Source organism: Xenopus laevis, chromosome 7S (assembly GCF_017654675.1).
Source record: "Xenopus laevis strain J_2021 chromosome 7S, Xenopus_laevis_v10.1, whole genome shotgun sequence".
Taxonomy (NCBI): domain Eukaryota; kingdom Metazoa; phylum Chordata; class Amphibia; order Anura; family Pipidae; genus Xenopus; species Xenopus laevis.
The window spans coordinates 112,386,437-112,399,847 of NC_054384.1; the positions used below are offsets into that span (position 1 = coordinate 112,386,437).

The 13,411-nt window shown below is 47.1% G+C and overlaps 1 protein-coding gene across 6 annotated transcripts; it reads left to right on the forward strand.

Moving 5' to 3' along the window:
- The first annotated feature begins 468 nt into the window (after window positions 1-468).
- hp1bp3.S (heterochromatin protein 1 binding protein 3 S homeolog) lies at window positions 469-12,456 on the forward strand. Of its 6 annotated transcripts, none has more exons than XM_041571818.1 (12): window positions 469-596; window positions 6,446-6,547; window positions 6,916-7,060; window positions 8,345-8,507; window positions 8,619-8,762; window positions 8,842-8,922; window positions 9,040-9,194; window positions 9,320-9,410; window positions 9,798-9,957; window positions 10,108-10,219; window positions 10,296-10,430; window positions 11,287-12,456. In XM_041571818.1, the coding sequence occupies exons 1-12, from the start codon at window positions 566-568 to the stop codon at window positions 11,570-11,572; spliced, it is 1,605 nt and encodes a 534-aa protein (XP_041427752.1). In that variant the 5' UTR covers window positions 469-565; the 3' UTR covers window positions 11,573-12,456. The 6 variants fall into 6 exon arrangements, with proteins under 6 accessions (XP_041427752.1, XP_041427753.1, XP_041427750.1 ...); XM_041571819.1 differs by having other exon boundaries at window positions 551-596; window positions 6,449-6,547; XM_041571816.1 differs by lacking the exon at window positions 469-596 and adding an exon at window positions 870-1,143.
- Window positions 12,457-13,411: the final 955 nt, after the last annotated feature.

Consider the following 13,411-nt stretch of genomic DNA (forward strand, 5'->3'; position numbering starts at 1 on the left):
ATATAGGAAGGTCAGTGATCCCAATGTTATTAATAGGGAATAAAGAGAAATATATAGGAAGGTCAGTGATCCCAATGTTATTAATAGGGAATAAAGATAAATATATAGGAAGGTCAGTGATCCCAATGTTATTAATAGGGAATAAAGATAAATATATAGGAAGGTCAGTGATCCCAATGTTATTAATAGGGAATAAAGAGAAATATATAGGAAGGTCAGTGATCCCAATGTTATTAATAGGGAATAAAGATAAATATATAGGAAGGTCAGTGATCCCAATGTTATTAATAGGAATAAAGATAAATATATAGGAAGGTCAGTGATCCCAATGTTATTAATAGGGAATAAAGAGAAATAAACAGGAAGCTCAGGGTTGTTTCCATATACAGGGGAGCCCCACTAGTCTCTGTGTGTCCGACCCTGTCCCTCCAGATCAGAACAACTTCCCTGGGTCTCCTCCATAACAAACTCCCAAGACACATGCACTTGGCTCCACACAGGAAGTCCCGCCCCTGCCCAAGCCCTATAGGACAGTGTAACAGGAAGTGGACACTACTAAGAGCCAATGGAGCTGCAGCGCTGCGAACTCCTAACAAGTAAGTTAATAATCCAGGTCAGTGAGTGAAAGTTCACTCTATTTGCAGCGACTTATTCAGACCAATGTTCTACAGACAATCTTGTGCTATTAGTGTCGTGGCCACGCCCTTTGCATTGTTAACTCTCGATCCTTTCCAATATCTTGTGAAATAAGCGCCAATAGGTGAATTCGGCTGCAGAGAGAATGTCTGTGACGCACAAATGACATTTTCACAGCGCTTCCCGCACCCACCAAACAGATTTCTGTGTAGAAAGGCCCCGTTGCATGCTGGGAAGTGCCGCAATGCATGCCGGTGACTGCTGGTTGTATCGCAGACACGAAAAGGGGGCGTGGCCGGCGCGCAGCCCGGGGTTGCTATGGAGATGACGTGCGGGCGCGCAAAAGAGAGGAGGGGCAGGACGCGGAGGGGCGTGGCTTTGACGGGAGAGCGCGAGCAAGAGGCTACAGTTCGGTTCTAGCGGTTCCTGAGGTGAGTACGGGGAGCGAGACGGCGCGAGGCAGCGCTGGGTGCAGAGGCCCGAATTGCACGGGGCGTGTCGGTGCAGGTGGGCGGCGCGTTCCTTGTGTTGTGGGAGTGACCGGCACAAGTGTGGACTTCTGACTGGTCTCGGCTCGGGGTGTAGGGGATAAACCCACAATATTGTCTCGTAGGGCCCCGGGCTCCTGTATCCCTCACCCCAAATAGCCCTTGTTTGGCTCTCCGGCCGCGCGCACGCGCTTACTCCTCCCCCTCGCTCTCCGGCGCGTTCGAAAGATGCAGCGGCTCGTGATTGGTCAGTCTGCTCCTGGAGGGCCCGCCCACTCGCCGTAAACCTCTTTGTTTTGTGTTTTCTCCCTGTCTGTGTGGCTGTGCGCTGATTGGCTGTGCGTGAGGCAGTGCCCGCTGATTGGCTGGCTTTGTCTGTTATTTGCTAGAGACTCTGTGGCCCTTTATTAAACTGCGCAATTGTCTGGGGCCAATAACGGTCTGCTGGGCTTTTGGCTCCGACATCTCATGTCCCAGACTGCTCAGCGGCCCCACATCCATCTGCTCCCAATGTGCTGCCGCTTTACTATCTGGTGACTGCCCTGCCCCCAAATCTACCCACAATTCCCTGAGTCTCACTTGGGCCCTCCCCCCACTCTCCTGTTACACTTACACTTTACTCTTCACTCACACTTACACTCACACTTACACTCGGCTGTAGGGACTGGGCACAAGCTCACACACATTGTACCCACATTATATTCCCATTATATTCCCATTATACCCACATTGCACTCTGTTGCTGCTATTGGGGATTCTGGGAAAATCCAGGCCTTCCTATATATTTCTCTTTATTCCCTATTAATAACATTGGGATCACTGACCTTCCTATATATTTATCTTTATTCCCTATTAATAACATTGGGATCACTAACCTTCCTATATATTTATCTATATTCCCTATTAATAACACTGGGATCACTGACCTTCCTATATATTTATCTTTATTCCCTATTAATAACATTGGGATCAACCATCAGATGGGAACCCTAATTGGGGTGTCTATATATTTGGGGGTGTTGCTTCTGCCCCGGGAGCACCTGAATGTCATTAGGCTGTCCATTACCTGGATAGAGAACTGGCTAAAAGATAGACTACAAAGAGTGGTGGTAAATGGAACATTTTCTAATTGGACCAGTGTTGTTAGTGGAGTACCGCAGGGCTCTGTACTAGGTCCCTTGCTTTTCAACTTGTTTATTAATGACCTGGAGGTGCCATTGAAAGTACTGTTTCTATTTGTGCAGATGAGACTAAATTGTGCAGAACTATAGGTTCCATGCAGGATGCTGCCACTTTGCACAGTGATTTGTCTAAACTGGAAAACTGGGCAGCAAACTGGAAAATGAGGTTCAATGTTGATAAATGCAGGTTGTGCACTTTGGCAAAAATAATATAAATGCAAGTTCTACACTAAATGGCAGTGTGTTGGGAGTTTCCTTAAATGAGAAGGATCTTGGGGTTTTTGTAGATAACAAGTTGTCTAATTCTGGGCAGTGTCATTCTGTGGCTACTAAAGCAAATAAAGTTCTTGTATAAAAAAGGGCATTAACTCAAGGGATGAAACATAATTGTGTCTCTTTATAGGTCCCTGGTGAGGCCTCATCTGGAGTATGGGGGCAGTTTTGGACCCCAGTCCTTAAGAGGGATATAAATGAGCTGGAGAGAGTGCAGAGACTAAGTGCAACTAAACTGGTTAGAGGGAGGGAAGAGTTAAATTATGAGGGGAGACTGACAAGGTTGGGGTTGTTTTCTCTGGGGGAAAAAAGGCGCTTGTGAGGGGACATGATTAGACTTTACAAGTACATTAGAGGACATTATAGACAAATAGCAGGGGACCTTTTTACCCATAAAGAGAATCACGTACCAGAGGCCTCCCCTTCAGACTAGAGGAAAAGAAGTTTCATTTAAAGGAACAGAGTAGGGGGTTCATCACAGTGAGGACAGTGAGGTTGGGGAATGCACTGCCGGGTGATGATTCAGTTAATGACTATAAGAGGGACTTGGATGATTTCTTGGACAGACATAATACAAAGGCTATTGTGATACTAAACTCTATAGTTAGTATAGATATGGGGATATATCATTTATGTGACAGTAGGGAGGGGTGTGTGTATGGGGCTGGGTTTTCATTTGGAGGGGTTGGACTTGATGGACTTTGTCTTTTTTCAACCCAATTTAACTATGTAACTACATAATTATGGCTTCTCTGTACTGAACCCCCATGTGTCAGTGGCCCCCCAACAGCAGTAACAGTGGATTTATAGACCCCCCCAATCCTCAGAGGAAAGGAACGAGTGGTGCCTATGTCTGTTTGTTGCACTCACCCATTTCATGCTTAAAGGGATTGTTCTCCTTTAAATTAACTCTTCATAATATGTAGAGAGGGATATTCTGAGACAATTTGTAATGGCTTTTCATTTTTTATTATTTATGGTTTTTATTCAGCTTTTCATTCAGCAGCTCTCCAGTTTGTAATTTCAGCCATCTGGTTGCTGGTGTCCAGATTACCCTAGCAACCATGATAATTTGTATAAGAATAACCGCTTCAAGGCAGTACTTTCAAACTGCAAGTGTTCTTTTTGTTAGCAGTGTAAACTCTACATGTTTCGGGTACAAGCCCTTTCTCAAGTACCCGCTTGTACCCGTAACATGTAGAGTTTACACTGCTAACAAAAAGAACACTTGAAGCGGTTTATTCTTAAAGGACAAGTAAACCTTAAAAATTAGTGAATATAAAATTGATGAGGGTAATATTCTAAGCACTTTTGCAATGTACATTCATCATTTATTGGTTTTAGATTCCAAGATATTAAAGGGATACTGTCATGGGGGAAAAAAATTTTTTCGAAAATGAATCAGTTAATAGTGCTGCTCCAGCAGAATTCTGCACTGAAATCCATTTCTCAAAAGAGCAAACAGATTTTTTTATATTCAATTTTGAAATCTAACATGGGTCTAGAGACATATTGTCAGTTTCCCAGCTGCCCCAAGTCATGTGACTTGTGCTCTGATAAACTTCAGTCACTCTTTACTGCTGTACTGCGAGTTGGAGTGATATCACCCCCTCCCTTTCCCCCCCAGCAGCCAAACAAAAGAACAATGGGAAGGTAACCAGATAGCAGCTCCCTAACACAAGATAACAGCTGCCTGGTAGATCTAAGAACAACACTCAATAGTAAAATCCAGGTCCCACTGAGACACATTCAGTTACATTGAGAAGGAAAAACAGCAGCCTGCCAGAAAGCATTTCTCTCCTAAAGTGCAAGCACAAGTCACATGACCAGGGGCAGCTGGGAAACTGACAATATGTCTAGCCCCATGTCAGATTTCAAAATTGAATATGAATAAATCTGTTTGCTCTTTGAGAAATGGATTTCAGTGCAGAATTCTGCTGGAGCAGCACTATTAACTGATGCGTTATGAAAAAAACATGTTTTCTGATGACAGGATCCCTTTAAGGGATACATGTTCTGTTAACATAAATGTTGTTCCAACAGCGCCACCTGCTGGTCAGTTTCCCACCAGTCTGACCAGCAAGTAGTCAAGGAAGTTGTCAGGAGAAAGAAAGAGGCTGATGTTCTTCTGCTTAGTAAAGATGTGAGAAAGGTTTCTAGTTTTATTCCTAAGCAGAAGAACATCAGCCTCTTTCTTTCTCCTGACAACTTCCTTGACTACTTCCTGGTCAGACTGGTGGGAAACTGACCAGCAGGTGGCGCTGTTGTAACACAATTCATTCATATTAACAGCACATGTATCCCTTAATATCTTGGAATCAAAAATAGAAAAGGATACATGAATAATGCAAAAGTTCTTAGAATAGAACCATCATTAATTTTATATTCACTTATTTTTAAGGTTTACTTATCCTTTAAACAAATTATCCTGATTACTTTGGGAGTGTGACACAGACTCCAGGAATTTACAGCAGTACAAACTTGGAAAAACCCACTGGAACCAGAAGGTTGTTTATATAAACTATAGTAGTACTTATCTGTTATCTACTGTGTATCCTGTGCTTGAATGGCTGCCCCCATGGCTACACAGCAGCTTGTTTATATAAACTATAGTAGTACTTATCTGTTATCTACTGTGTAACCTGTGCTTGAATGGCTGCCCCCCATGGCTACACAGCAGCTTGTTTATATAAACTATAGTAGTACTTATCTGTTATCTACTGTGTATCCTGTGCTTGAATGGCTGCCCCCATGGCTACACAGCAGCTTGTTTCTATAAACTATAGTAGTACTTATCTGTTATCTACTGTGTATCCTGTGCTTGAATGGCTGCCCCCATGGCTACACAGCAGCTTGTTTATATAAACTATAGTAGTACTTATCTGTTATCTACTGTGTATCCTGTGCTTGAATGGCTGCCCCCATGGCTACACAGCAGCTTGTTTATATAAACTATAGTAGTACTTATCTGTTATCTACTATGTCCTATGCTTGAATGGCTGCCCCCATGGCTACACAGCAGCTTGTTTATATAAACTATAGTAGTACTTATCTGTTATCTACTGTGTATCCTGTGCTTGAATGGCTGCCCCCATGGCTACACAGCAGCTTGTTTATATAAACTATAGTAGTACTTATCTGTTATCTACTGTGTATCCTGTGCTTGAATGGCTGCCCCCATGGCTACACAGCAGCTTGTTTATATAAACTATAGTAGTACTTATCTGTTATCTACTGTGTATCCTGTGCTTGAATGGCTGTCCCCATGGCTACACAGCAGCTTGTTTATATAAACTATAGTAGTACTTATCTGTTATCAACTGTGTATCCTGTGCTTGAATGGCTGCCCCCATGGCTACACAGCAGCTTGTTTATATAAACTATAGTAGTACTTATCTGTTATCTACTATGTCCTATGCTTGAATGGCTGCCCCCATGGCTACACAGCAGCTTGTTTATATAAACTATAGTAGTACTTATCTGTTATCTACTGTGTATCCTGTGCTTGAATGGCTGCCCCCATGGCTACACAGCAGCTTGTTTATATAAACTATAGTAGTACTTATCTGTTATCTACTGTGTATCCTGTGCTTGAATGGCTGCCCCCATGGCTACACAGGAGCTTGTTTATATAAACTATAGTAGTTTTTCTGAAGCAAACACACCAGTTGTACCAGTGCAGGGCGACACTACATTATATTGTCATTACTTTACAACACTTAAATTTTTTTATGTTACTGTTCCTTTAACCATTGGCGTTAGTGTTTGGTGCTGCTGGCAGAGCTCTTACAGCCTATGGCACAGGATGGAGCCAATCACAGTCTGATGAATGGCCCTGACTTACTTCTGTTCTCTCTCCCCTCATAGCAGGTCCCAGTGATATCACCATGCCCATACGTCGTGCAGTCAACTCGTCCACCCAAGAGTCTCCTCCCAAGAATCGCCCGGCTGAGAGCGAGGAGAAAGCAGGTAATGTCCCAGCATCCTCCACTGGCCTCTCGCTGAGACTCCTGAAACAAAGTAACTTCCCGCATGGAATTCTAGTTATGTGGAACTTTCAGTGCCGGGTACTTCCTGTCTGGAAAACGGCAGCATCAGAATCTTGCTTTATGGCAGGGATTCCAGCATGAAATAAATCATTGCATTGCCAATTGCTACCTGCGTCTCTGATTGGCCAGATTAGATACTCAGATTTGGGGTAATGAGACAAATTTAAGACATTTAATCAGCCTCCTGTTCAGCTGATTCCCATTGAACTAAATGAGAGAGCTTAGTTGGCATGAGGGTGGGAGCTGCCATAGCAATCTGCTCAGCTGATTGTCAGTGTCATTTCCCAGATGCCAGCTCCGAGGAATCGGCTTCTATTGGGGAAGAGCAGGAGACCCCCCCAGCCACTTCCAGCGAGACGGAGCAGCCCAAGGAGGCGGAGCCTGAGGAGGAGAAGAAGGGAGATGGACCGATAACCGAGGAGACCAAAAAGGAGTAAGTGACTGCAGCCGTCTCCTCTTCCCTCACTCACTGGGCAGGCTAAAGGACAACTAGCCCCTCCCCTTTGGGTTTGTAACTGCTGGCCCCGCCCCCAGCAGAAGGATTGATGCACTGGGTGAGGGTGCAGAGGGTCTTCCAGTTACAAACCCAAAAGGGGGGATTGATTTCCCTTCTGTGTAAACTGACTGCACCCCTTTATGTCCTGCGCTGCATCTGTATTGCTTCTACTCCTGGGGGGCTGGACTACAACAGCATGGGGGGGCTGCTGAATTATGTCTCTTGCTCTTGGAGCATGCTGGGAATAGGCTACTCCCTTGGTTCCTTGAGGTCTAGAGCAGGGATCCCCAACCTTTTTTACCCGTGAGCCACATAAAAATATAAAAAGAGTTGGGGAGCAACACAGGCATGCAAAAAGTTCCCCGGGTGCCAAATAAGGGCTGTGATTGGCTGTTTTGTGGCCCCTATATGGACTGGCAGCTACATTGAGACTGTTGGGCAGTACAACTGGTTTTTATACAATAAAACTTGCCTCTAAGTCTGGAATTCAAATATAATCACCTGCTTTGAGGCCACTGGGAGCAACATCCAAGGGGTTGGAGAGCAACATGTTACTCACGAGCTACTGGTTGGGGATCACTGGTCTAGAGCATGCTGGGAATAGGGTACTCCTATAGTTCCTTAAGGTCTAGAGCATGCTGGGAATAGGGTACTCCCATAGTTCCTTATGGTCTAGAGCATGCTGGGAATAGGGTACTCCCAGGGTTCCTTACATTCTACAGCATGCTGGAACAGGGTACTCCCAGGGTTCCTTGTGTTCTAGATCATGCTTAGAATATGGTACTCACAAGGTTCCTTGTGTTCTTAAGCAGTGGTCTCCAACCTTATCTACCCGTGAGCCACAGTTAAATGTAAAAAGAGTTGGGGAGCAACACAAGTCCCTTGGGGTGCCAAATAAGGGCTGTGATTGGTTATTTGGTAGCCCCTATGTGGACTGGCAGCCTACAGGAGGCTCTACTTGGCACTATACTTAGTTTTATTCAATTAAAAACTTGCTTTTAAGTTTTGAATTAAAAAAATAATCACCTGCTTTGAGGCCACTGGGAGCAACATCCAAGTGGTTGGGGAGCAACATGTTACTCACGAGCTACTGGTTGGGGATCACTGGTCTAGAGCATGCTGGGAATAGGGTACTCCCGTGGGTCCTTGCGTTCTAGAGCATGCTGAGATTATACACACACACATACATACATATATACTGTACATATATATATTGTTTAGGGAAGAGAAGGAACAGTCGAAGGAGAAAGAAAAGAAAGTGAAGAAGACGATCCCGTCTTGGGCGACTCTCTCTGCCAGTCAGAGGGCTCGGGCCCAGAAACAAACTTACGTGTCTTCTTCCTCCCGCCCCAAGATGGACGCCATCCTGACCGAGGCAATTAAGGTGAGAGGCGGGGTTTCAATTCTTCTCTTTCTAGTAATGGGGTTCATAGTCACCCCTCAGCTGTGCCCCCCATATGTGTGTGACATTTCAGGTTCTTCCCCCCCCCCCCAGGCCTGTTTCCAGAAGGGCGGTGCGTCGGTGGTGGCCATGCGCAAGTACATCATCAGTAAGTACCCCTCCCTGGAGCTGGAGCGCAGGGGCTATCTGCTCAAACAGGCGCTCAAGCGGGAACTGGAGAGAGGAATTATCCGCCAGGTGGGTACTGCCCGTCACTCATTTACTCTATGGAGGGGGTGATGTTGTGGGAGTGGCTAATTGCCCTGTGTCCCACCAGGTGAAAGGGAAAGGTGCGTCTGGCAGTTTTGTGGTGGTTCAGAATTCTGGCAAATCCACTGCCAAGTCCCGAGACAAGAAGGTAAAACCTGTGTGTTCGCTGTCGTTGCTGCCCCTCTGGAGGCACATGTCCCGCCAGTGTTCAGTAGAGTGAGGCTGCTGAGCTGACAATCACAAATGCCACTTGTTTCTGTTACAGAGAAGCAGCGCCCCCGCCGGGGACCAGCCCAGTGTCAAACTGGAGGATATCTTGCCCCTGGCATTTACCCGCGTCTGTGAGCCCAAGGAGGCCTCGTACAGTCTCATCAAGAAGTACCTGTCCCAGCACTACCCCAAACTCAAGGTGGATATCAGGTGGGTGTCCCGCAGTCTCCCTGTGCTCCTCCCCCCACTGGGGCACAGCCCTTGAAGCATGGCCTGAGTTTATTTGTGGGACTGTAGGAATTCATTGTAACCCTATTTCCTGTGGCCCCGGGCAGACCTCAGCTGCTGAAGAACGCCTTGCAGAGAGCTGTAGAGAAAGGGCAACTGGAGCAGATCACTGGCAAAGGAGCTTCTGGCACATTCCAGGTGAGAGCTGACACTTTCTTCCTTCCCCTTATTTCTGCCAGTCAGGGCTGTGAGGTTCCTTTATCCCTCTCCTGTGCTTGGATAAGAGGGGGCAGCGGGTGAGAGGAGGGATACAGGGGAGGTCAATTCTGTGGGTAATAATCTTTTCTCAGACATATTGCCAGTTTAGGGTGTGATGAGCAGATACAGGGGGGCCCAGTTGACGTGCCAGTAGCTGTGTGTGTGGCCCTCCCACTGTACCCTGGCACTGGCAGGTATATGAGCAAGTGGAATTTCAGCAGGTTTGCTCATTAGTGGCAGCTGCAGGGTTAATATGTGCCAGGGAGACGGCTGGAGGGCTCACACTGTGGGTCAGTCATTTGATTCACCCCTTACTCTACCCCACAGCTGAAGCGGGCAGGAGACAAGCCTCTTCTGGTGGGTGGAGCCTTTGAGGATGCCATACTGGCCGCCATTACCGCCATGAACGAGCCCAAGACTTGCTCAACCACCGCCATCAAAAAGTATGTCCTGGAGAACCACCCAGGGGTTAACTCCAGCTTCCAGGGTGAGTGTTACAGTTCTGCTGTGGCTTTAAGTAAACTCCATGCCCGGGGCAGTACAGACTGGCATGTGTGGGTGGCACAGTGCAGGCCACTAACCTGTTCTCCCCCGGGGCAAGTGTAGGGGCCCCTGACTAACGCTCTGCTCGTTCCAGTGCATCTGCTGAAGAGGACGCTGCAGAAATGCGAGAAGAACGGTTGGTTGGAGCAAATCTCCGGGAAGGGTTTCAGTGGGACCTACCAGCTCTGCTTCCCATATTACCCAAGGTAAGGAGCTGCAGGCCCCGCCCCCTCTACACCTGTACGACTCCGCCTCTTATCTGCCCATTCAATGTCCCTGCAGCCCCTACGTGCTGTTCCCTGAGAAGCCCCAGGAGAAGGAGGAGGAGTCTGAGGACGAGGAGTCTGATGATGATGAGGAGGAGGAGGAGTCTGAAGAGGAAGAATCAGAGGAAGAGGAACCCCCTCCAAAACGGAGGTGAGTAAAAGGCTCGTGTGACTGAAATTGGGGGGCTGCCAATAATAATTCCTCCCCCGGGCACTGCATTGAGCAGCCCATTTCTTAGTGCCCCCCCCCCCTGTATCAATGGGTTCTGAGGAGCAAAGGGCCTGGGTCCCACTGTACCCCAATATTTTAATAGAAATTAACCCCCCCCAGGTAATGGAGTGTGTGGCCCTGGGTGCAGTTGGGGGCAATGAAAGAGAATTAAATAGTCTGCCCCAGGTCAGTGATCTATAGGATTTGCCCCCACCCCTGTGGCATTAAAGGAACAGTTTAGTGTGAAACTAAAAACTGTGTAAATAGACAGACTATGCAAAATAAAAAATGTTTCTAATATAGTTAGTTAGGCAAAAATGTAATGTATAAAGGCTGGAGTGAGTGGATGTGTAACATAATAGCCAGAACACTACTTCCTGCTTTTCAGCTCTCTAACTCTGAGTTAGTCAGTGACTATAAGGGGGGCCACATGGGACATAACTGTTCAGTGAGTTTGTAATTGATCCCCAGTATTCAGCTCAGATTCAAAAGCAACAGTTATGTCCCATGTGCCTCCCCTCAAGTTTCTGATTGGTTACTGCCTGGTAACCAGGGTAACCAGTCAGTGTAAAGCAAGAGAGCTGAAAAGCAGGAAGTAGTGTTGTAGCTGTTATATTAGACATCCAGTCACTCCAGCCTTTATACATTACATTTTGGCTAACTAACTATATTAGATACATTATTTATTTTGCACAGACTATTTATTTACCCAGTTTTTATTTTTACACTGAACAATTCCTTTAACCGTCTGTTAACTGCCTCTTCTTTCCTTTATCCCCCCCCCCAATATATACAGGATGCAGAAGAAGAAAGCGCCTCCCAAATCCAGGGCAAGAGCCCCCCCACCCAAGAAGAGAGCCCCCCCATCACGAGGGAAGGCAAAAAGTGTTCCGAAAAAAGCCCCCCCACCCCCTCCTCCAAAATCCAAGAAGGGAAAGGCTGCCCCGGCTCCTCCTCCTCCTCCTGCCGCCAAAAAGCCCGTCCGTCGCCCCCCCAAGAAACCCGCGGCAGCGAAGAAACCCGTGAAACCAGCGGCAAAGGGCAAGTCGAGCCAGAGGAAGTCGCTGCGCGTGCGGAAGTGATTGGGCCCCGGGGGGAGGAGCCAGTGCTCAATTTACAGGAGAAAAAATACAAAAACTTTTGTAAGGTTTCCGTGCGTTTCCTTTCTCCACCCCCCCCCCCAGCCCTGATTGTCCCCCCTTTATTTTCTTTAGATGTAGCCACTGTGTCCCCTTGGGCCCCAGAGAAACCAGCAGCCCCCCCGCGTGGCTCTGAAACAGCTTTTATTTAAGGAGAAACTTGTATTGAGCTTTGAGTTGATTTTTGTGCATTTAGTTGTAATGCAGCCCCCATTTCTGCTCCTCCAATCACAAGACCCATTTCTGCTCCTCCAATCACAAGACCCAGCACTGCCCCCTTCTGCTCCTCCAATCACAAGTCCAGTTGCCGGCCCCTCCCCGTCAGTCCAGCAGCGTCACGTAGGGCAGAAAAGTGTCCATTTTGTACATTAAATCCCAACTTTTCACCATCGGTGCCCCCCCTGGTGCTCACTCAAGCTTTGTTTCTTTTCTTTGTCCCCAAGCAAAGGCTGCTGGGATAGATAAATGGGGTAGTATGTCTTGTAGCAGTCACTAATGGTATGAAGTATAACGAGGGCTGGGGATGTGCAGTGTTGGTAGCAGTAGTAGGACGTAAGTCTGCCTCACTGCTGAGACGGTACAATTTGCTGTGGCCCCTTTGTTTCCGTTGCCCATTGTTCCAGCAGCGCAGGAGGGAAAGCACACACCGCATGTTGTACAAAAGCTCAGACGCAGCACTTCCTGTATCCAGCCCCGCCCCCTCCCACCTAAGCCAATCGTGTCTTTACTTTAAACTTTGCCATTTTGTAAGAAGCGGCCCCGCCCAAGGACAGAGATGTGATCCAATGGGTCTCCTGCTGTTTGCTATAATAAAAACCTAGATTCTACCACTGAGTCCCGCCTCCTCATTGCCTTTTATCTGACTCCTTGGTGCCCACCCTAATGGCACAATCTGATTGACTGGAGATCGTTTACTTTAATTCAACCATGAATGACTTCTGTTATCCACCATATTTTATATTAACAATAAAGCTGCTCTCTTTCCCATGATTCCTACAAATACTTTCTCAAATGTAGTCCAGGGCCCTTATCTGACCATGGGAAAGAGAACAGCCCAGGAACAGGAAGTACAGAGAATCAGAGCTCTGTACCTGGGTAAGTACTGGGGGAGATTGGATTCACTTACCCAGGGGGAGGTTCCTGTCTGACCATGGGAAAGAGAACAGCCCAGGAGCAGGAAGTACAGAGAATCAGAGCTCTGTACCTGGGTAAGTACTGGGGGAGATTGGATTCACTTACCCAGGGGGAGGTTCCTGTCTGACCATGGGAAAGAGAACAGCCCAGGAGCAGGAAGTACAGAGAATCAGAGCTCTGTACCTGGGTAAGTACTGGGGGAGATTGGATTCACTTACCCAGGGGGAGGTTCCTGTCTGACCATGGGAAAGAGAACAGCCCAGGAGCAGGAAGTACAGAGAATCAGAGCTCTGTACCTGGGTAAGTACTGGGGGAGATTGGATTAACTTACCCAGGGGGAGGTTCCTGTCTGACCATGGGAAAGAGAACAGCCCAGGAGCAGGAAGTACAGAGAATCAGAGCTCTGTACCTGGGTAAGTACTGGGGGAGATTCACTTACCCAGGGGGAGGTTCCTGTCTGACCATGGGAAAGAGAACAGCCCAGGAGCAGGAAGTACAGAGAATCAGAGCTCTGTACCTGGGTAAGTACTGGGGGAGATTCACTTACCCAGGGGGAGGTTCCTGTCTGACCATGGGAAAGAGAACAGCCCAGGAGCAGGAAGTACAGAGAATCAGAGCTCTGTACCTGGGTAAGTACTGGGGGAGATT

Coding starts and splice junctions, on each gene's coding strand:
- hp1bp3.S (XM_041571816.1), top strand. CDS start 885: ATGCCGGTGACTGCTGGTTGTATCGCAGACACGAAAAGGGGGCGTGGC. Junction 9,195..9,319: donor AAACTCAAGGTGGATATCAG/GTGGGTGTCCCG, acceptor GGCCCCGGGCAG/ACCTCAGCTGCTGAAGAACG. Junction 10,431..11,286: donor GAACCCCCTCCAAAACGGAG/GTGAGTAAAAGG, acceptor CAATATATACAG/GATGCAGAAGAAGAAAGCGC.